We start from the raw sequence: 22,219 nt of genomic DNA, 5'->3' as shown, positions 1-22,219 counted from the left end.
TTCATCTAGCTTAATGGTGCCATGTTATTTATAATCTAGCATCCTTCTTAACATTCATACAATTTACAATGTTTCTGTAGGTAGGTCTTGAATTTCTTCCAGTCTTCTTCTACCGTCTCCTCTCCCAGGTCTCAGATTCTGCCGGTCATCTCAGCCAGTTCCATGTAGTCTATCAGTTGCATCTGCCTTCGCTAAGATTGCTGCCATTGTTGCATACATAAAAAATGTTCGGCCCATGAAAGCAAAATTCATGTTAAATGGGGTTGTTTCCAAAAGACTGGAACAAATTAGTCTGTTTTGCATTACTTTCTACAGGAAAGCCCACCTTGGTTTTGGAACAGGATTCTAGAGCAAATTAAGCTTGAAAATGTACTGCTACCAACAAGCAAAAGAAATAAATAACTTATTTCAAAAGGTTCAGATCAGAAGGGTACTGTGCCCTGTCGTAACAATTCGGGACGGCACATCTCACGCAGGCGCATGAAAACCCACTCATCACATGTCAGAACCTGAAGGATCGCTAAAGCGCCTGCGAGCCTGCGCCACCATTAGGTACCGCAGGCTTTGACGTTATGGTGGCCTCTCTCCTAACCCTCCATTTCTTGCCACTACACGTCTCCTCCTGACAAAAAAACAAAGGCGATGCTTCTTTCCCTCTCCCTCCGTAGCCTGGATTTCTTCTTTTCCCTCGGCAATACCAGGACCAGGCACGCTCATTAGGCATGTTAATATATTCACCATCCGTTCCCGCCCCCTTTCGCTTTACGGGAAACCGGTTTGCGACCTGTGGGAAAGCGTCGGTGAAGCTACATGAGGATGAGATGTTCATAGAGATTAACTTCTAGAGCGGCACGTAGGCTGAGCTTCCGGTTCAACTCGGAAGCCACCATTTTGTTTGTCGTCAGCCATGATATTCCGTGCAGACACCCTCTCTCTCTCTCTCTCTCTCTCCCTTGACTTCAGTGTAGTGGAAAGCATGACTACTTGGCACCGGGCGTTAGAGTGACAGGGCAAAGGCCCTTGACGGTTTTGCGTCGGAAATGCTTCTCAGGCTTCCCGACCGCATGTTCTGTTTCCTATCTCTAGGGTCTCCGCTTGGACTTCCGGTTTGAAACGGAAATCCGCTGCTGGCCGGGTTCCGATCCACTGGGAGGCCTAGTGAGGCCGCTCTAGGCTGCGGCCTCTCTATGGTGAGAGCCCTCTACCCAACACTTTGCTCTGGGACGCGGTTTAAGACCAGCTCAGACTGAGTATTAGAGCTCAAATACTCAGAGGGGCCACTAAGGGCTACAAAGGCCTTCTGAGAAGGCTAAATACTCCCCGGGGAAGCTTGCATTCTCAGCAAGGGTTGCAATAAATGCAGGGAGGCTAGGAACCAGTTTGCTGGGAAGAGGGGTAAAAGTTTTTTGGGGGGGAAGAAGATTGAGGTCCTTCTCCTCCATCACCACCATCACCCAGAGCCAATGGCGCAGCATCCCTTGCTAGATTCCCTACAGTGGACCATCCCAGAGGGGCAGGGATGCCTGGAGCGCCCCCCAGCAGAGCAGGTTCTCTCCCAATTCTTGCAGCTTTTTGCAAGCAGGGGAGCCAGCAGTGATGCCAAGGCAGGCATGATCAGAGACCTCCTGGCCATCTTGGAGGCCGTGGACTGCCAGTGGCTCTTTGGGAGCTGCCACCCAAATGCCGCCCCCACCCTGCTTCATGACATGGTGGTCGCGCTGAGCCTCTATGCGGCGCCACCCCAGCAGGAGCCAGAGGGGGGAGGGCTCCCCAGCGGTGACCCCTCCTATGCTGCGGTAGCCAGCCGAGCAGCGGACGTCAGCCTGGGCTTCATCAGCATCGTGGCCAAAGTGGAATCGGCTAAAGGCCTCGAGAGACTTGGTACTGCGGTGGTTGGTCCCATCTTGCGCCAAGTGGCAGGGCCCTTGTATCTTTTTGCCGTGACACACGTTGCAGAGAGGTTGTGGACCACACCAAAAACTCGGCGCATGGCTCAAGAGCTGCTGGATGGTCTCCTTCGGGCTTCAGACTGCCGGTCAGTACCTGAGTTCCTGAGAGGCGCACGTGAAGACGAAACAGGGTGGTTGGCGGTGGTGATGCAGTGCTTGAAACCAGAGTTGACCAAGTAAGTGAACTGAAAGCCCAGTGATGGTTGTCAGAGGCTAATTATATTTGTGGGGCCTTTTATAGGGACAAAACGGTTCATATGGACCACCCACTAGTGACAATGTTAACAAGGCTGTCAGGATTGTTTGGAAGTCCCAAATTGAATGTAACTTCTGTGAGGTATTGTGGGTGTGATGTTTTAGGCAGAAGGACGGCTGTGGCTTGTGAGAACTGTGGAATGTTCTTTAGTTATTTCATCCCACTGGGGACTTGAATATGGGAATTCTGTGGAAGGGTAGCTGCTTTGCATGCACAAGATCCCAAGTTCAATCCCTGACTTCTCCAGGTAGGGCTGGGAGAGAACCCTGCCTGAAATTCTGGAGAGTTGCTGTCAGTCACGGTAGCTAGCATCAGCATAGACAATACTGAGCAGAAGGACCAATGGTATAAGGCAGCTTCCTATGTTCCCTTGCAGCTAGTTCTCTAAACTTGACCATTGCTTGCTAAAAGTGAGGAGTCTGGTGCTGCTCTTGCAAGGAACCTAAGAAGCAAGTGTATACCATCACCCCTTTTAACAGGAGATGCCAAAAATTGAACCTGGGACCTTCTGCTTTCAAGGCTTTTCCTCATTCCATTCACCATAATAAGGAGCTGCTTCTCTGAAAACCAAGCCTGTTACCACTAAAGTCACTTTGTGGCGGCTGGTATTGCAGGCTTGCCACTCTTGTTTCTCACTCTTGGCTTGAATAAGGTGGGTAAATTGCCTCCTTTTTGGCTGCCCCACTGTGGCTGACATATTGGGAGAGGGCATTTCTGAGCTGCCTCCAGTTATGGGTAAAGGTAAAGGTACCCCTGCCCGTACGGGCCAGTCTTGCCAGACTCTAGGGTTGTGCGCTCATCTCACTCTATAGGCCGGGAGCCAGCGCTGTCCGCAGACACTTCCGGGTCACGTGGCCAGCGTGACAAGCTGCATCTGGCGAGCCAGCGCAGCACACAGAACGCTGTTTACCTTCCCGCTGGTAAGCGGTCCCTATTTATCTACTTGCACCCGGGGGTGCTTTTGAACTGCTAGGTTGGCAGGCGCTGGGACCGAACGACGGGAGCGCACCCCGCCGCGGGGATTCGAACCGCCGACCATGCGATCGGCAAGTCCTAGGCGCTGAGGTTTTACCCACAGCGCCACCCGCGTCCCCCAGTTATGGGATAAATATTTAAATGTGCCCAACAGAACTCTGGCTTGAAACAAGCATCTTCCAAAGCCTTGGCCGCCACCCCCAAGTCCCTGTTACCTTCACCACCTTTTGAATTAGTGCTATGTGACTGAAATTAGCACACATCTATGAATTGGAGGCACCATACCTCAGTGAGAGAGCACAGGCACCGCATGCAGAAATGCCGTATTGAATCCCAGGCTCCTTGTTAAAAGGGCTGTGTCACAGGTGACAGGGAAAGCCCCCTCTTGGCCTGAGAGGTCTAGTTAAGAGTAGATAATCCCTGGGCTAGTGGGGCAGAAAGACAGATCTGGTATAAGTTTATGTTGTTAACACACCACCAGCAGTCCATCTATAATTTGATCCTAGGCTCCATTTCACCTCCCAAGACGTGCAATGATTCCCTTTTCCTCTGCTCCAGAGATACATGGAAGCGCAGCCCAGCAACAAAACATGTCTTCTCCTGCACGCTCCAACATGTCACAAGGCCCTGGCTTGGCCCTCACTTGGAGAAAGTCCTGCCACCCTCGCTGCTGCTGTCGGATGACTACCGAGAGGAAAATAAAATCTTGGGAGTGCAGTGCCTACACCATATCATTCGGAATGTGGTAAGGACAGATGTACATAGGCATTTGGGGGACCATGAACTGGGTCATCAGTGCCCTCTGGTCTCCAGCCAAAAGTTGGGGATGGCTTTATGACTTTGTCTGACTTCAGAGTAAGGAATCATCCTCAGAGCCATAGGAGAGAGTGTTAGCAGGGGCTGAATCCTCACACACCCCCACCTCCATTTTACTAACTGTTTTGCCCAAAACTGAAACAGCATTCATGAGAATTGGTAGCCATTAGATCATTGCTGTTAACATAGGTACCCTTGGATCAAAGACTGTTACTTGGCCTACTGTCCAGTTGCATCCTCACTACCTTTGTAGTTGGAGTTGTGAGGGAAGGAAAGGTGGATTTGGGTGATGCTGCTGTATTAGGTTTTTAATAAGAGCAGACACCATTCAGACATAAGAAGACACCTAGTGGATCATGCCAAAGGCTCATCTAGTCCATCATTCTGTTCTCACCTGGAGGACCTGAGTGCATCTTCTGGGCAACCCAAGAAGTTTCCAAGTACAGCATGGTTTTATTTACTGTTGCTTATTTCAAGCATATGGACGCGGGTGGCACTGTGGGTAAAAGCCTAGGACTTGCCGATCAAAAGGTTGGCGGTTCAAATCCCCGCGGCGGGGTGCACTCCCGTCGCTCGGTCCCAGCGCCTGCCAACCTAGCAGTTCGAAAGCACCCCCGGGTGCAAGTAGATAAATAGGGACCGCTTACTAGCGGGAAGGTAAACGGCGTTCCGTGTGCTGCGCTGGCTCGTCAGATGCAGCTTGTCACACTGGCCATGTGACCCGGAAGTGTCTGCGGACAGCGCTGGCTCCTGGCCTATAGAGTGAGATGAGCGCACAACCCTAGAGTCTGGCAAGACTGGCCCGTACGGGCAGGGGTACCTTTACCTTTACCTTTATTTCAAGCATCTCATTGTCTAAACTGCAGCACCATTAACTGTTATTTTGTCATTTGCTGTCCTGTTCGGTGGGATTTGTAAAGGTCCCATCAAAGCTTGTGTCATGCCACTGCCCCTGTTAACAGTAAGGGTGAACCTTGTCCCTTCGACAGAATTCCTTTTGCATAATGCTGGTCAGATGATAACAATCATTTCCTTTCCTTGCAGCCAGCGGCTGACCTCTGCCAGTATAACCGGGCGCAGGTTGTGTACCATGCCCTTTTCAACCACCTTTATAGCAAGGAAGCCCAGCTCCTACAGGTAATATAAAGACTGGTGTTTCCTCTTTAACTTTACTGAATTGATTCAGGTGGTGGACTAAATACAAGATTACAGATCCTTTTACACTCTACAGTAGGGGGTGGCAATCTTTTTGGTCCTGAGAGCCACATGCAGCAATGGGTGGGCGACACACCACTGGATGTGGGTGGTGATGGGCAGGGCCTGGGCTGACACACTCATATTCCTACAGTGGTGCCTCGCAAGACGAAATTAATTCTTTCCGCGAGTTGTTTCGTCTTGCAGAGCGCGGATTCCCTGGGTATTAACGGTTGTAAGAAAAAGGAAACAAACTCGCAAGACGTTTCCGTCTTGCGAAGCAAGCCCATAGGGGAAATCGTCTTGCGAAGCAACTAAAAAAATGAAAAACCCTTTCGTCTTGCACATTTTTCGTCTTACGAGGCATTCATCTTGCGAGGTACCACTGTATGTAGTTGTGCTTCCCCAGATTCCCAAAGAGCTGTTTGGCAGACTGGGGGAAGCAAATTTTACATTGGTAGCATGGCATGTGTGGATGACTTTCTGATTTGCTACCCTGTGCTTCTTCCTTTAGCCCTTCCAAACAGGAAGGGGAGATATTAAAGGTTAAAGCCCAATGTAACACTAAGTAACAGCCCACATGTGCTCTATGGCAGTGTTTCCCAACCTTGTACCTCCAGCTGTTTTTGAACTACAACTCCCATGATCCCTGACTAGCAAGACCAGTGGCAAGGGATGATGGGAATTGTAGTCCAAAAACAGCTGGAGGCACAAGGTTGGGAAACACTGCTCTATGGCATCTGGTTTCTCCCTGGTGCTTTCTTAGCATCACATTTTGAAGGGGCAGCAGTTTTCAGGTCACAAGTGGAATTTCTACTGGTTCAAATCTGAACCTGATTAAAAGAACCAGCCATAGCAATTTTCTCATGTGCTGCTGGCTCAGTAGGGGCTGCTTATTTGTTCTCTTCTGCTTCCCTGTTAACAAGCAGGCTGGGAATATGTATCCTTACTAAACCAAGACCTGTGTTCAGACCACCATTTTGCAATTTGGGGGTGCGCAACTGAAGCTGAGGTTCGAGTAGCAAAACAAGGTGCTGCCTGGTGGCATGTCAAGCCATTGGTCCGCCAAGCTCAGTGTGTGGGCTCTGCACTGACCTGCAGTTCAACATAAACATCAAGGTTAGAAGCAACTGATAGCCTTATCATCTATGAATTTGTCTAATCTTTTTTTGAAAGCCATCACTGCCTCTTGTGGGAAGAAATTTCGTAGTTTAAGCACTGTGTGAAGAAGTACTTTAGTTTGCCTGTCCTCAATCTTCCAGAATTCAGCTTCAGATGTTACTTGCCGTTTCTCTAAACCCATCCCGTTACTCTTCGCAGGTTGTGTTGTTGTGCTTGCTGGACTTGCTTCCCATCCTGGAGAAGGCCCTTCAGCGGCTGCCCCACAACCCCCAGCTTGTCGCACCTTCCGATGAGGTGCTCCAGTTGGTCCTGACCCACATGGAATCGGAGCACCGGCTCCCCTTACGGAGGGTGTACATCAGGAACCTGCCTGCCTTTGTGGAGAGGTGAGTGTTTTAATGGCGAACCCTGTAAGCAGATAAGCCTCCCTCTTTGTCCAGAGGTTTATAATCCTTGATTTGTCTTTTGAGAGGCTCGGCATTCAGATAGCCCGTCATCTGAAGAGGTTGCAGCGGGTGATTGTGGGATACCTGGAGGTCTCCGATGGTCCCGACGAAACGGCTAGAATGGCAACATTAGAAACTTTGAAACACACCATACAGCATGCCTGGCCCAGGTACTTTGATAAGCCCTAAGCACTGGGCAGTAGCTGTGTACTTGTAGAGGTGCATTTTTCTCTTCAGTTGATCTTGCTTTAAAAAACCAACCAAGTAACCTGTCGCTGCTGTTACGGTCGAGAAGCATACTTCTCAGAAGTCCCACTGCTTTGGAGGTGCTGCTTCTGACCCCAGTGTGAAGCTGAAAACTTGAGTGTAAGCAGTAAACACTTCTGCCTCCCTAAATACAAATATCTAGCTAGTAGGAAACGAGAACTTCTGGTTCCTGAACCCGCCACATGCTTTTGAAATGGATATGGGGGCCTAATACCAGTGAGCCTTAGCTTAAATACATCAGGCTGTTATGGTGTTTGGACTGTCCTGTTTGTACAAGAGCTTTGACTCAACAGGCTCAGTTCAAGGCAATCAGACAGGTTTGCCTCTTGTCCAAGGTCACAAGGCAGGACTAGCAAACTTGCTATCACTTTCAACAGGAGTCTGGACCTTCTCTTCTGAGAGCAGGGTCATCATAAGGCTCCTGGACTTCCTCATCCCATTTTTCTTTCCCTTTCCCAAATGCACTAGATACAGTGGCTTAGAGGAGCAGAGTTCTGGCAGCAGTATCTTTCCCTTTCCCCTGCAGCTCCGTCGCCTGTCAAAAGTCTGCTCCAGAAGGTTCGCATTGTTCCCTACTCTGGGAGGAACCATAGCTGGAAAACATGTTTTGCATGCAAAAGGACATAGGTTCAATCACTCGTTAAAAGGGACTAGGTGATTGGAAAGATCTGCTAAACAGCCTGAAGAATATCCCTCCAGATATTGTTGGGACAGCCAGCATGGCCAATTGTCAGGGTTGATGGAAGTTGGGAGTCCACATCTTGCTCTGCTGAAAGTTTGTTACTTGTACCAGCTACACTGAAGTTGTAGTGCCACCTCCTCCTGGGATGCCGCTGGCTCCAGAAGTAGCTTTCAAGTCTGGCTGACATGAGTTTGCCATCTCCTTGCTGTAGAATGTCCTGCCGCCTCGCTGTCCTTCTCAAGGCTTTGCTGAGAATGATGTTGGATGTGGCTACAGACAGGAGCTTAACACCAGAACCAGTGAAAGCAGAGCTACTCCAGAAAGCCACTGAGTGCCTTATCTTACTGGATCACGCTTCTCACGGACAGGTGAAGGTAAGCAGGACCAAGGGAGAGCCCAAGGTTCAGCAGGCCTGTGATTGAGGGAAAAGCAGGCCCTCTGCTTCTTAACAAGAGACAACTGTGGAGCCTCTGGGTGTGTTGCATATGTCTGGCAGTCACCACTGATCAGCAGCTGATCAGCACGCATGTGTGCATAAGAAACAAATTAAGTGCAGTCCTTTTTTCTCAAATGGGCATGCTAATTAATACTCTTGTCATACTCCCAATTGATGAGTCCACTCTTCCTTGATTTTAATACTAAAAGTAGCTCCGTCAAAGAAGTACACCTTGCAGTGTGCAGACAACAGCCTCATAGGTGCTTTGCATTTCGAACATCCTAAAATCACTCTCTGGAATCTCCAGGTAGGACTGTGAAAGCCACCTGAAGTGCTGGAGAGCAACTGCCCACCTGTCTGGACAATGCAGAGCAATGGTCTGACTTAGAATAAGGGAGATTCTTGTGTCAGAAATAGAGCAGATAAGAGGCTGTTGCTGCCCACTTCTAACACGATGACAACATTTGATTTCTTCCCATCCCTAATATTCAGGTCCTACTACAAGGAGTCCGACGCAGCTGTCAAGATGAGACCCTCAAGGAATGCCTAAAAAAAGTAGAGGAGGAGCCTGTAAAAAGTATCATCGCTCCCTGAGCTCAAGTGGAGAGGCTTATATTCACTGTGTTCAAAGTTGGAAGGAAGAACATTCCTAGCTTTTAAGACTCATGCTATACATAAACTGTCTAATGTTGGAGAAAGCAGGGCATTAAGTAAAAAAAGGCAATGACAGGTTTGTTCTGATTCATATTTATATGCCACTTTTATACCACCCCACCCCCCAAAAAATCCCTTCAATGCAGCTCAAAAATTAATAGACATATACAAATATTTAACAATCTTAGTTGGGTAGCCTTAAAAATAGATGACGTTTTAAATTGTCAATATGCAAAAATATACCCTGCGGCATCTGGGAATGCCAGCTCACTAGGTCTTCAAGCAGCTGGAACTTTTCCTGTATGATCTTGAGTCTCGGTGAGTCAGCCTTTGCAGAGAAACATCCCACCAGCTAGTTCATTCAGTCCATTTTTCAGATCTGCGCCCACACACTGGGAGGAATCACGTTGCTTTCAATTTAGACAGCGGTTCTGTCTCCTGCTCATACTCTATTTCAACATAAGCTCGTTTTTTCCTGACTGCTGGCCCCTTCAAGGGAGTTTTGCCTTTAGACTTGGGCCGCTGGCCTTTCTCTTCCTCCTCACTGGATGTAGCCTCCTCTTCACTGCTCGTTGCCAGTTTATCCATATCCTTGGCAGAGAAAACAGGCGTGTTAGGCATAATAGTGCTGCTGCCTTAGCACACTCCCTTAGCAAGTATTTGGAGGTTATCGGTTTTAAGAGAAAATGCGAGTAAAATGAAATATGATAGAAGTACAGTGGTACCTCGGGTTACATACGCTTCAGGTTACAGACTCCGCTAACCCAGAAATAGTACCTCCGGTTAAGAACTTTGCTTCAGGATGAGAACAGAAATTGTGCTCCGGCAGCGCGGCAGCAGAGGGAGGCCCCATTAGCTAAAGTGGTGCTTCAGGTTAAGAACAGTTTCAGGTTAAGAATGGACCTCCGGAACGAATTAAGTACTAAACCCGAGGTACCACTGTATATATACCGTATTTTTCGCTCTATAACACGCACCTGACCATAACACGCACATCGTTTTTAGAGGAGGAAAACAAGGGGGGGGGGAATCTGAATGAAACAGTGGATGTATCATTTTTGTGCCTCATGCTGTGGCCACAGACATGTGATCTGATGGTGAATTTGGGGTGACCCAATGCAAAGATCCTGAGAATCCCTGTGGACCTGTGCTTTGTAACCACGTTTTTGCACCATTGTGGCCCCAGGCAGCAGTGGGTGCGTGATTTTTTTTGGTGCAGGCTGTAGCCATGGACATGCTATGTGATCTGATGGTGAATTTGGGGTGACCCAATGCAAAGATCCTGAGGATCCATGTGGATCCTTGCTTTGTAACCACGTTTTTGCACCATTGCAGCCCCAGGCAACAGTGGGTGCGTAGTTTTTTTGGTGCAGGCTGTAGCCATGGACATGTAATGTGATCTAATGGTGAATTTGGGGTGACCCAATGCAAAGATCCTGAGGATCCATGTGGATCCGTGCTTTGTAACCACGTTTTAAGTGGGAAGGGAAGGAAAAACACAGAAGGGACAAGGAGCACGAGAGAGGTGTGCGGAAAAGCAGCTGGCTAAGAATGCAGGAGAGGGGTTTAACGGGAGGGAGGAAAGGAAGGCAAAAGTTTCCCCCCACCCAGCCACCCCCCCTCTCCCACCTGCATGTTTTCTGGCTGCCTGCGAGGGGAAGCAGCACCGGAGCACGGAAGGACGACCCTTTCCTTTTCCCTCTGCTTGCCTGGAGGGGAGGGGATTTCCCTGCTCTTTGTTCCGTTTGAGCAAACAGCAAACGGAACAGAAGAGGGTGGGCAGTAGGACCCTGAGGCAGAATGCAGGAAAGCAAGAGCTTCCTCTCTCGCAGGATCTGAACGGATTTTTGCCTGATTTTTGCCTCTGCGCTCGGGCGAGTCGGCTCCAGGGACCACACATTCACTCAACAACACACAGAGACATTTCCCCTTACTTTTTAGGAGAAAAAATCTGCGTGTTATAGAGAGAAAAGTACGGCAATTAGGCCTGGTGTAGAAGTTGTGTGAAACTGCTTGTTGTGTTCTGAGCATCGCTGCCCTCCCTGACCACTTAAGTCAATGGCAGAGCCTGTCTTACACACAACTTTTATTTGTTTTATTATCTATGTATTTCATTTATAGCCCACCTTCTCCTCCAAGGAGCTCATGGTGCCACACATAGTTCTCCCCTTCTGCAATCCACACAAGCCTATGAAGAAGGTGATGCTGAATGGTAGTGACTGACTCCAAGGCCACCCAGTGAGCTTCACAGCCAAGTGGGGATTTGAACTCTGGTCTCCCAGCTCCTAGTCTGACACTCTAACCACGACAATCCCACTGGCATTTTTGTTCTGCCTGATGTGTAGTTATTCTCATCATACTTTCAATATTGATTCCCAGCCCTGCTTTGAGGGAGGTGTGTGCATTGTGTGTAGCAAGTACGTAAGTTAAGTAGAGCAGAAAATATTGGGAGGAACCAGCAGAGGGTTACAGGATAGCTTCTATTGAAACAAATGCTGGTCAGGAGCAGTGCAGGATTCTGCTGGGGCTTAAAGCCAAACACCCAGTTTCTCTCTACAGTGGTACCTCGGGTTAAGTACTTAATTCGTTCCGGAGGTCCGTTCTTAACCTGAAACTGTTCTTAACCTGAAGCACCACTTTAGCTAATGGGGCCTCCTGCTGCCGTTGCACAATTTCTGTTCTCATCCTGAAGCAAAGTTCTTAACCTGAGGTACTATTTCTGGGTTAGCGGAATCTGTAACCTGAAGAGTCTGTAACCCGAAGTGTCTGTAACCCAAGGTACCACTGTATTATGTTCAGGGAGGATCCCTTGATAGGAATGGAATAATCTCATCACACGCCGCCTCCTCCTCTCCCACCTCCAGATTGCAGCATGATTTTACAGCACCATAAGTGTGCACAACACTTAAATCTGACGCAAAGGAAGAGGAGGCAGGCCAGAGTAAATAGCAAAAAGCGTGTTTCAGTGTTCCAGTAGAACAAATGAAACGTAAGAGGCTCCTAAATTTTCATAAACAGTTTTTGACAGGCTGCACTTACCTCAAAGTCACTGAGGTCACTCTCATCTACTTCCACAAATTCTCTCTTGTTTGAGTCCTACAAGCAGAACATAGCAGAAAACGAGTTGGAAGGGGCCTTATTCTAGGTCAAATACCCCCACCCTCATGCAGGATTTGCAATGCAGGACACAATGAGAGCATCCCTGACAGATCAAGGGGAAGGAGTGTCACGGGCCTACACTTTTCTTTTGTCCTAATTTCAGTCTACATGATAAGATCCTTCAGCCAGTTCCAAGTCCTTGATCAATGAAATCCCAAGTTTTTGGAACCCCAGTTCTTGGAAGGAGACAAAGCACAAATTGATACATAGTGCGTAACAGCCAAGTGAACAGCTGTGGTTTCTTTGGCAATGCCAGTCTATATCTGAGGTTTCTTGGCAAGCGAAGAGGCTCTGGCTATGATTGTGATGTCCCATATGCAGGGCCTTGGGCTAGTCTCCTAAGCACATGAACATTTAACGCACGGGCAAATAATATTTAGCCACCCCATCCATGACATTATTTCTGGAGGAGGAAAGCTTAGGGAAGGGAACAGAGAACTGTGTGAAAGTTGTAATAAGTGCTGTTTGGCAAGAATGCAAGCCATTTGGCAGAAATAACTTGAAGACCCAATTCTCTCCTTCGTATAAATGTGCAAAGCATAGAGAGTTGCACAGATCCTGCCCTCCAGCCCTGGAGAGTTGCACTGGGGAAAGAGTTTCAAAAGCATTACCTCTTCCTCCTCTTCCTTCTTCTCTGTATCCGAGTCACTCTCACTCTCCACTTCCTGCTGTTCTAGAGCTTTGTCGAAGGCATGGATGGGGAAGTTGTAGATATCGCCGTACTGAAGATGGAGCACATTAAGGAGGAAGGATGATTAGATAAGATGATCCCCAAAAGCACACAAAAAAGCCACAGATTTAAAGACATAGACAACTCTGCATACGATAGCCTACCAAAATAGGAATGAACACTCTGCAGCATTAGCCAACACATTCCATAACTTTGGGGCTTCCGCTAAGGATGATCTTAACCCAACCAAGGGTAAGAAACCACCATCCCACAAGTGAATTCTGGTTCGCAAGGCTACTTCCCCCAAGCTGCTCCCACCAGCCCATCAGTTGAAGTCAGTGGATGATGTCAACAAGTGTCCGGATTCACTCATACTTGGGTGATCCCCCCCCCCCCCAATCCACGTTTCAGCCATTTTCCAGCTGTAATTAGTCTAGCTGCAGTTAGGTAATTTTAAGACATGGGACTTGACAGTCGTACAGTTAAGATGGTAACATGCATACTTATTTGGAAATCCGATAAGCCAGCTTTGCAGCGTTTGGGGGGGGGCCTCTCTGCTCATCCTGGCCCTGGGCTCTCCCCACCCCCCAAAAAAATCCTGCCCTGAGCTGCAGAGCTCAAAGAAAATGATCTGAGGGCTGAACACTGTAAAATTGGGCTCAGCTATACAGGGCTCTAATGTAATAACAACAACAATTTATTATTATTTATACCTCGCCCATCTGGCTGGGCTTCCCCAGCCACTCTGGGCGGGCTTTCAACAAAATATTAAAATACAGTAATAAATCAAACATTAAAAGCTTCTCTAAACAGGGTTGCCTTCATATGTCTTCTAAATGTCAGGTAGTTGTTCTCTTTGACATCTGGTGGGAGGGTGTTCCACAGGGCGGGTGCCGCTACCGAGAAGGCCCTCTGCCTGTAGGCTATCTGCTGAGCATCATGCAGAATCAGGCCATTCAGTGGGCCCCAGGATCCTCTTCTGTCTCTCCAGCAACAACTCTCAACAGCCAAAGTTGTCATCCAAAACGCTGAGGGCGGGGGGGAGGCAAGCAGGCTAGCAAAGGCTGGTCCAGGTGCCACAAGTCAGTTACTGCTAACAGCAGGACGATCCTAGGTAGGTTATCTGGCTACTGCTTCATTTCTTTCACTGCCTTCTGGGGAAGCAACCTGGTTAACTGACCCCTGCACAAACTCCATGCACTGCATCACAGCATCTTACCGTCTCTTGCTTGAGTCTCTCCAGCAATTCTTTCTCAATTGCGTTGTCCAGCTGAGCAGCAATCAGAGCTTTTTCCTGGCCAACAAAAACAAAGCGATGAGTTGATTTGGAAGAAGGAAACAGTGGATTTATCATGAAGGTTTTTCATGATGGATAGAGGTGAGTGGGGGAAAGAGGAGAGGAGGGTGCCTTTTGGAAATAGGTTAGTTCCTCCCATCTTCACCAGGAGGCAAGACTCTGCAGGGGATTCCCACCCTCCTATTCCACCTGGGATTGCAGATGAGCAGTTAGGAATGCCTTGCTTTAAAAATGCCCATTGGTACAGCATCTACCTTCCATGAAGAAGGTCCCAGGTGCAATTTCTGGCATCTCCAGGTAGGGCTGGGAACATCCCCTGCCCAAAGCCCCACAAGAGCTGCTACCAGTCCGTGTAGATAATACTGAGCTAGGCAGACCAATGGCCTGACTCTGTATTTGGCAGCTTCTTAAGTTTCCATGTAAGGCAACGAGATCTGGGAAATGCAGCTGGTGAGCAAAGCTCTACTGAGGGCATTGTGGGAAGTTGAAATGGTGGCTCCAAAACATAGCTGCCTGGTGCTGATTGGAGTATTAGGGGAGGCATAAACAGCAGGCCTTATAGGAGCTGCATGCTTCCTCTGGACTGAGAGATAAACTGACGAACAGTAAGGAACCACGGCAACAGACAGGTACGTTACCTCTCGCCTCTTCTCGCGCCTTTCGATCTTTTTACTCAACGGAACAAGCTTCCTCCTACAAAGGCGAACATGAAGTTAGTGAAGTGGTTTTGCAAAAGCAACTGTCAACCATCAACTAGGAAAAAAAGACTCCAATTTCTAGGGCTTTTTAAATGATCTTCTAGCTGTGTTTCTATTACAGTGCTTTTGAACAACCCCCTGAGCATTCTGGGGACACCTGAATCTCCCAATTATCCCTTTCAACTTCTTTTTTTAATAGCAACTCCTTCATTTCAGGGAAGTTGCCTCTTTTCTGAAGTCAAATGTGACTGTTGTGGACTCTTGTGACTGGCAAACTGCCCAATGACAGATATGCTGGATTTGATATCACTGTGGCCACTGTTCCTGGCTGGTTGGCACGAGTCTGCATGGGACAACAAAACTCAGGAAAAGGCCCCAGGCCAAGCCCCATGACTTACTGCCTCTTGAGAGTTAGCTTGCGGATTCGGATCAGGTACTGGGTGATCTTGGTGAAGCGCTGCTTGCACTTGTGCCGGATGAAGCGGGGCCAATAGATCAGGTTCTCATCAATCTCCTCCAGCGCTTTCTCGTAGTTCTTGCTCAGCCGAACCTGCAAAAAATTAGGAAGGGGCGAAGTCTGTGGTGGGTCCTCATTTGCCATTGTTTTTCTCGTTCACAGATCCTTTCGGAGCTCTGTGAAGTCCTCTCGGGTTTTTGCCACCCTAAATTAGGGAAAGTCCTCCGCTGAACTGCCTGGAGAGCTATGTCCAGTAAGAGTAGACAGTGCTGAGCTTGATGGACAAATAGTCTGACTTGGTATAAGGCAGCTTCCTATATTCTCAGAGGCCCATCAGTGCAAAGTAGAGAGAAACAGACTTTGCCATGAAAAAACTTGAGTTTCCATTCTGGCTTAAGTTGTCCTTTCTTGACTAGGGCCAGGCAGATTAGAGGCTGGTTCTTATTTAAATTGCTTGCTTAAGTTCTGCAGAAAGACTGTAATAGTTATGAAGGTGACAGTTAATCCACTAGTCCTAAGAACCATCAGACTAAAGGCCCAGCTAGTCAAGAATCCCTTTTTCACAGGGGCCAATCAGATGCCTTTGTGTCTTCCATGTCAGCTTTTAAAAACCTGCTGTAAACTTTTTCCATCAGGCTTATGCAGACATTTAATGATATACCTTCCCACAAGTGTTTCCTGATTTTAACTTCTTTATATGGTTTTTATTCTGTGGTTTTATGTAGTTGCTGTGAACCACTTTGATTTTTTAAAAATGACTTCGTGATGTATAAATATTTGTAAAAATAAACAAATAATTCAACAAGCAAGGCCTGAGTGAAACTCCCCAGTTGTGATTATAAAGAAACAACGCCCTTGAAGGTACAGGCTGAACATAGATGTTGTAGCTAGTAGACACCAATAGCCTTATTCTCCATTGAAACTCATCTTGATCCTCTTTCAAAGTCATTAAATTCACAGCTATTTCTAAGAAATGAGGGCTATCTGTGCAATCAAACTCAGAATGTGTGGGCAGAAGTGGCAGAGAGGAATCACAGACTTTCCTACAAGCTGTAACACATCCATTGTTTAAAGTCTGATCACTCTTTGAACGAAAAAACCCTGCAGCATCATGAACCCAAGCCATAAAGCTAAAAACAAACAGATCCCTAGGAGGACTTACCCTTTCCCACAGCCGATTGGGGAACGCAGCACGTTCAATGGTCTTCATGTATAGGTAACACTGCCCTAAAAGGGAACAAAAGCAGCTTATGCATAGTCACCACAAGGTCTGCTGCAGCCTTGGTTTACGAGATGCAGGATGCGGGCCACAATACAAACAGCTCACACCATGCAAGGTCAATGCTCAGAGGTTACTGGAGCACCAGGCTTCTAGCTGAAGAGCAGGTGCTCATAAATCTACGATGAGCTCCAGAGCAGGCACAAGATGGTCTGATGCAAGGCTCTGGATAAATGGGGACCAGGCAAGCATGGAAATGGTCCTGTCATTGCAAACCCTTCATCTCTGATTTTAAGCTAGAGCTCTTTCATCTTTTAACCCTCCGATATTGTGCGGCACATCAGATGCATTAAGATTTGTCTCGGATAATTCCTACCGGTGCATAATATTCACAGCATTTTAACCTTTGGGCTGTGCTTATAACTCTTGACGGCTTCTGCAATTCCACAAATTTAAGCCAAGCAGCGCTGTTGCCTTCCCTCTAGGGGCCTTAAGAGGTCAAAGACCTATGAGACCACTAGAATCACAGAGTTGAAAGGGCCCTCAGAATCATGTAGTCCAACCCCTGCAAAGCAGGAATATGCCACTGCTCCTTCCGGGGATCAAACCTACTATCTCAGCATTATCAGCACCACACTCTAGCCAACTGAGCTATCCATGAAAGATGAGCACCAGGTACAACATTGAAGAAAACAAAGCAAAGAGTCTCACCTTTCTCTTCCTTAATGGTAGCATACTGGCTGTTTGCCAAGGGGCAGGAGGAGCGGTTGCACAGGCCTGTTATATTAAATTCATTCCGGCAAAAGCTCTGTGTTTTCGTCCTACAAGGAAGAGACTTGGAATGAAACATTCATTTCCATACCTTGTATTATCTTGAACATTAATTCTAATCCAGACTACGGAATGTCCCTACAGAACCGGAAGAATTAAGCTAACCTTCATGGGCACAGGGTGGTTTAAAGTCACATGTCTTAGAGAAAGCCTTCCCCAATCTGTTGCCCCCCCCCCAGATATGTTTTGGACTCTCACCAGCCCCAGCAAGCACAGCATCTGGAGGGCACCAGGCTGAAGAAGGTTGCCTGACAATATGTTCTGGTAAACATTCAAACCACAGGCAAAACATTATTTTGGATTTTGGATACTCCCTGTGTATTCCCTTAATTCCCATATACAAAGCAAGCTGGCACATGCCATTTATTATTTATTTATAAATATATACATATTTATATACCACAATGCCATAAAAAAAACCAAAACGGTTTGCAACAAGAATATCTATATACAATCGAACCGACATTTAAAAAATAAAACAAAACAGAAGCCATTTATTAACAGAAAAATGTCTTCTCAATTGCCAGCACAGAATAATTTCCAGCAGGCAGTTAAACACAAGGAAGCTGCTGAATCTCCACTGGCAGAACATTCCACCGGACCAAGCCAATGACACTAAAGGCTCCTTTTCTTGTTGCTGTCTGATGTGCCTCAACAGCTTGGGGGATGGCCAATGGTGCTTCTGCAGAGGACCGCAGTGACTGAACCAGGATATAAGGTCTCAGGCCTTCCCTAAGGTACCCTGGACCGAAGTTGTTCAGGGCTTTGAAAAACTAATGCAAGGACCAGTACAGATGTTTTAACAATGACATCGTGCATTGTTGTCCCGAGGTCCTCAGCAGCAACCTGGCCATGCCCCAAGGAGGCTAAAGGGGGGCATGGCAAAGGCAAGCAAAGGACTGGTTTGAACATCCAGCAATTGATGTGGTGCAGTCCTCTTAAATCAGGGGTAGGGAGCCTGCAGCCCTCCAGATGTTGCTGGACTACAACTCCTATCCTCCTTGACCACTGGCCAGGAGGCCACCAGATAACATAGCCCTCTTCAGATGGCGTGGGTTCCAACTCCTATAAGCCCCAGCCAGCAGGCCCAATTATCGGGAATGATAGAAGCTGTAGCCCACAACTTCTGGAAACTACCATATGATCTAAATCTACATTTTTTAAAGCGTGCCTACATATTCAGAGGGGATGCGGGTGGCACTGTGGGTTAAACCACTGAGCCTAGGACTTGCCGATCAGAAGGTTGGCGGTTCAAATCCCCGTGACGGGGTGAGCTCCTGTCTTTTGGTCCCAGCTCCTGCCAACCTAGCAGTTCGAAAGTACGTCAAAGTGCAAGTAGATAAATAGGTACCGCCCTGGCGGGAAGGTAAACGGCATTTCCGTGCGCTGCTCTGGTTCGCCAGAAGCGGCTTAGTCCTGCTGGCCACATGACCCGGAAGCTGTACGCCGGCTCCCTCGGCCAATAAAGTGAGATGAGCGCCGCAACCCCAGAGTCAATCACGACTGGACCTAATGGTCAGGGGTCCCTTTACGTTTTACATATTCAGATGTTATGCGTGCTTGCTCAGGAAAGATACAAATTAGGCAGGGGGAAGCTCAATTTAAATCACTATTTACATTGGTTCTTTTTCCTGAGATCCAAATCTACCCACCCCGGGCAGTACTAGAATAGCCAGCATACCCTGTAGCCCTTAAATTCAACAAGAGGTAGAGGAAAGGGAGCAGAATACTTACTTGATCTTAAATGAGCAGAACTGTCTATTGCCAAGAGTGTCCCAGACAACCTGACAAAGAGAGAAAGCTTTGTTAGTAACTCTTCCAATGCTATTCTGCTCCAAAACATCAACACTCTTCGTCCGATATGCTGTAGCTGCAACCCAAATTGAAGATCCTGTGTTTGAGCACTGGTTTTGGACTGCTAGACGGCCTCCAAAGTCCCTTCCAAAATGTCTATAATTTTGGACAGATGGCAAACACCTTGCTCTAATTTCACCTCTTTTGGCATTCTATCAAATTACTACCGATTCCTCATTAATAGGACGGATCGGAAGCCTGTGGGAAGGCTTGAAAGCTGGACGTGGGCCCTGGTCTTATTAACAGGAGGGTTGGGAAAGGCACAGTTGACAACCTTAGCGGAAATAGATGGATGATCTTAGCTGCCTTGCAGCAACTCTTGAGTGTCTCAAGGAGAGGTCCTTCCCAGCAGCGACTGAGCTTTCAATGCACAGATGGGGGCCTGGGGGCCTCCAGATGTTGGCGTGCTACAACTCCCACCATTCCTGACACTGGCCATGCTAGCTGGAGCGAAGTTGGGAATGCCAACCACATCTTTGGGGGGGCCACATGTTCCCCAGCCCTGCTTGTAAAGTGAGGCATGTGAGAACACTCAGTACGGAAAAGTACATACGTCTGTGACAGGGGTCATTCAGTCCAACTCTGGTTCAGTCCTGACATCTACAGGAAAGGTCTCAGAGCCACCATCGGTCAGCTAAGATCAGGTGCTGTTTCTCAAACTTGGGACCACAGCTCCTATCATCCAGGACCACTGGTCCTGCTAGCTAGGGAAGATGGGAGTTGTAGTCCCAACATCAGGAGAGAAACATGGTGAGCTTCGCACTTGACGTAAGGGAGCTTTCTATACTGTAACCAAATCACTCACAAACAGACAGACAGACAGACAGACATGCTTCTGGAATCGGCAATAATAATAATAATAATAATAATAATAATAATAATTTTTATTTCTACCCTACCCTCCCCAGCTCAGAGCAGCTAACACCAATAAAATCACAGTAAAAACATAATAGGGGGGAAAGAGGGGGGGGGGGACCAATTTAAAATACAGGTTAAAATGCAATTTAAAATGCAGCCTCATTTGAAAGTAGCTGATAAATCAAGACCATAAGGGGAGGGAAACATAAGGGTCAGACCGATGAAGTATTGGCGCTCTGTGCATGCTCAGGGGTCACCTTCCACGTGCAAAGTTCTACATGGGAAGGGATCTGAGACGACGGCCGGGGAGGCACAGAATCCTACCACTGGGGGGTGGGGTGGAAATTGCGTGGCTGATTTTCATTTTGATGATGTATTTTGTGGTTTTGTATTTCGATTTTATTCTGTGAACGGCCCAAAGACCTCCGGGTATAAATTCAATCAATCAATCAATCAATCAATCAATGGAACCGAACTGTGTGGAGTTGGAGGGGCTCCTAAGGGTCATCCAGTCCACCCCCCGCCCTGCGGGTCCCCGTTCCCCACGGGTCTTCCCCCTCGAAGACTTCGGAGGCTCCTTCGTCCCTCCCCGCCCGCTTCGCCCCGAGACTCACGTCGTCCGCGTGCATCTTGCGGCCACGAGGGAGACGCCACTCCGCGACCCGGCGGAGCCCAGGCGGAGCTCAGGGGAGGAGGCGCGCGCGGAGACCTCGCGAGAGCTGGCGGTGGGCGTTGCCCGGAGGAGGAGGCGGGAGGCTGCAGCTGCGCATGCTCGCCCGTAGACTCCTAACATATAGATCTGTGCGCGGCGTCTCCTTCCGGGTTCAGTATAACTTTTGCTTCTCTTTCTCTTTCTTTCCCTTTCTCTCTCTTCCCCCGGGCAAAAATAATAATAAAAATTAAAAAATCAATACAGGGTTATAGTGCAGCCTGGGTGTGTTTTTTTTTTTACCGAAAGTGGCTTTCAAGGCACAAGTGCTTGCTCTCCCTAACAGGGGCCTAATTTAGCACGGTTTTCTTTCTTGCTTTCAGGACGTTTTTAAAAGTGTAACGTATCTGCATACAAGTCGATCCTGCATGCAATTCTGCACTAGATTTGGGCTAGTTCTGGAAGTTTAACAGTGACTTTTCTTATTTGAACCCGGAAACGACATGCCCAGATAAAGAGACGCGTCACTCTTTCTTGATTTCGTATCTCTAGGCTGTTAAAGTGCGGACGTATGGAGAGGTGGGTTTGAATCTGATGAAGGGACACAGGATTGGCTGAATTGCAGCTAGGGGTGGAGCCTCTCCGTGCAATCAGAAAGCTCAGCTGTTTGTTTCTCTTTATCAGTCTGGTTAGGGTTTTAGCCGCGTTATTCCTCCCGCTTTTGTTGCTCTTCAATGTATCCATTTTTTAGAAATTAGTAAATTGGGGTGGGGGCTGTCTGCGTAGTAGGAAAGTCTATAGCAGTTGGGTGCGATCCTGCCCCAGCCCACCCAAATAGCTTGTAGTTTGGCAAACTTTCTGCAGCTAATTTCAAAGTATATCAGTTGCTAATTCCCTTTTTTATACAAAAAGTAAAGGTAGCTTTGCCATGAGAAAAAAAAAATCAAAAATCTTTATTAAGGCAATGCCGTTACTAGGTCGACTGAAATGCCACAAAATAATGCTCAAGCGTTTCATATGCGCTACCTGGAGATGCCAGGGATTGAACCTGCATGCAAAGGATATCTTCTACCATTGAGCCTCAGTTCTTCCCTTAAATCCTTACACTGAGTACCAGATCACCAAACCAGGAGAAAGGCATCTGTGCTTGCTCAGGACAAAATGCTGCAGTGTAGTTTGTGCCATTTAAATGCCTTCAGTCCTTGTTCACACATTGCAGTGAGAGAAAGCAGCCACCAGTGTCTCAGGAGCCATCTGTATGCAGGTCCTTTCTCAGAGGTTTCTTCTCCACGTCCCTTTGGAAATCTGGCAGCATGAACAAGGATGCCCTGATTCCCTTCCCAGTCTCACGCCTGGACTGTTTCAAATGGAAATTGTGGTTGCTTCAATGATAGAGACAGGCAGGTGCAGTCAGCCCATGACACACACTGATGGGTGTTGTCAGAGCTGCCTCTAGGTCCCAGCTCACAGAGGACCAACGCCAGGCTGATGTTATGTACAAAAGTCTTTATTGAAGTTTAATTTCCATTTCAAAGCCAGAGCGTGCAGCACTACGTCTAAACTCTAGATCGGCGAAATCCCGTCTGAGTCTCCGCCCCTTCCACACCAGTTTAAGATCCTAGCCCTGCTCCACCTCCTGCACTGCTCTCTTCTCCTCTGGGTCCTCCTGCCCTCTGGGGCATTGCCCTTTCTGGACTCTTCCGACGCTGAGTCGCTTAGCTCCTCCCCCT

At 47.9% G+C, this 22,219-nt stretch overlaps 2 protein-coding genes and 1 long non-coding RNA gene across 3 annotated transcripts in view; 1 reads left to right on the top strand and 2 right to left on the bottom strand.

Annotated features, from left to right (window-relative positions):
* The window catches only part of LOC309331316, a 460,753-nt gene extending 457,021 nt beyond the window's left edge, over positions 1–3,732 (bottom strand). The window contains exon 1 of the long non-coding RNA XR_014151812.1: positions 3,149–3,732. This is a non-coding gene — a long non-coding RNA (uncharacterized lncRNA). The remainder of the gene's footprint in view (positions 1–3,148) is intronic.
* Positions 806–9,190, top strand: TTI2 (TELO2 interacting protein 2). Its single transcript, XM_081843310.1, has 7 exons — positions 806–2,125; positions 3,739–3,925; positions 5,041–5,133; positions 6,511–6,698; positions 6,785–6,928; positions 7,919–8,081; positions 8,636–9,190. The coding sequence occupies exons 1-7, from the start codon at positions 1,464–1,466 to the stop codon at positions 8,735–8,737; spliced, it is 1,539 nt and encodes a 512-aa protein (XP_081699436.1). The 5' UTR covers positions 806–1,463; the 3' UTR covers positions 8,738–9,190.
* On the bottom strand, positions 8,719–20,557 carry MAK16 (MAK16 homolog). Its single transcript, XM_081843368.1, has 10 exons — positions 20,455–20,557; positions 18,863–18,912; positions 17,009–17,118; positions 16,241–16,305; positions 15,020–15,171; positions 14,562–14,616; positions 13,846–13,920; positions 12,568–12,678; positions 11,837–11,893; positions 8,719–9,388 (listed from the first exon to the last, which is right to left on the bottom strand). The coding sequence occupies exons 1-10, from the start codon at positions 20,467–20,469 to the stop codon at positions 9,200–9,202; spliced, it is 879 nt and encodes a 292-aa protein (XP_081699494.1). The 5' UTR covers positions 20,470–20,557; the 3' UTR covers positions 8,719–9,199.
* Positions 20,558–22,219: the final 1,662 nt, after the last annotated feature.

This window comes from Podarcis erhardii (assembly GCF_964252035.2).
Source record: "Podarcis erhardii genome assembly, chromosome: 16".
Lineage (NCBI taxonomy): Eukaryota > Metazoa > Chordata > Lepidosauria > Squamata > Lacertidae > Podarcis > Podarcis erhardii.
Note: the sequence above shows the minus strand (reverse complement) of the source record. Positions and strands in the feature narration are given on the sequence as shown.

Coding starts and splice junctions, on each gene's coding strand:
- TTI2 (XM_081843310.1), top strand. CDS start 1,464: ATGGCGCAGCATCCCTTGCTAGATTCCCTACAGTGGACCATCCCAGAG. Junction 2,126..3,738: donor TTGAAACCAGAGTTGACCAA/GTAAGTGAACTG, acceptor CCTCTGCTCCAG/AGATACATGGAAGCGCAGCC. Junction 8,082..8,635: donor CTTCTCACGGACAGGTGAAG/GTAAGCAGGACC, acceptor CCTAATATTCAG/GTCCTACTACAAGGAGTCCG.
- MAK16 (XM_081843368.1), bottom strand. Junction 15,172..16,240: donor CCAATCGGCTGTGGGAAAGG/GTAAGTCCTCCT, acceptor AATTTTTTGCAG/GTTCGGCTGAGCAAGAACTA. Junction 9,389..11,836: donor GTGACCTCAGTGACTTTGAG/GTAAGTGCAGCC, acceptor TTCTCTGCCAAG/GATATGGATAAACTGGCAAC.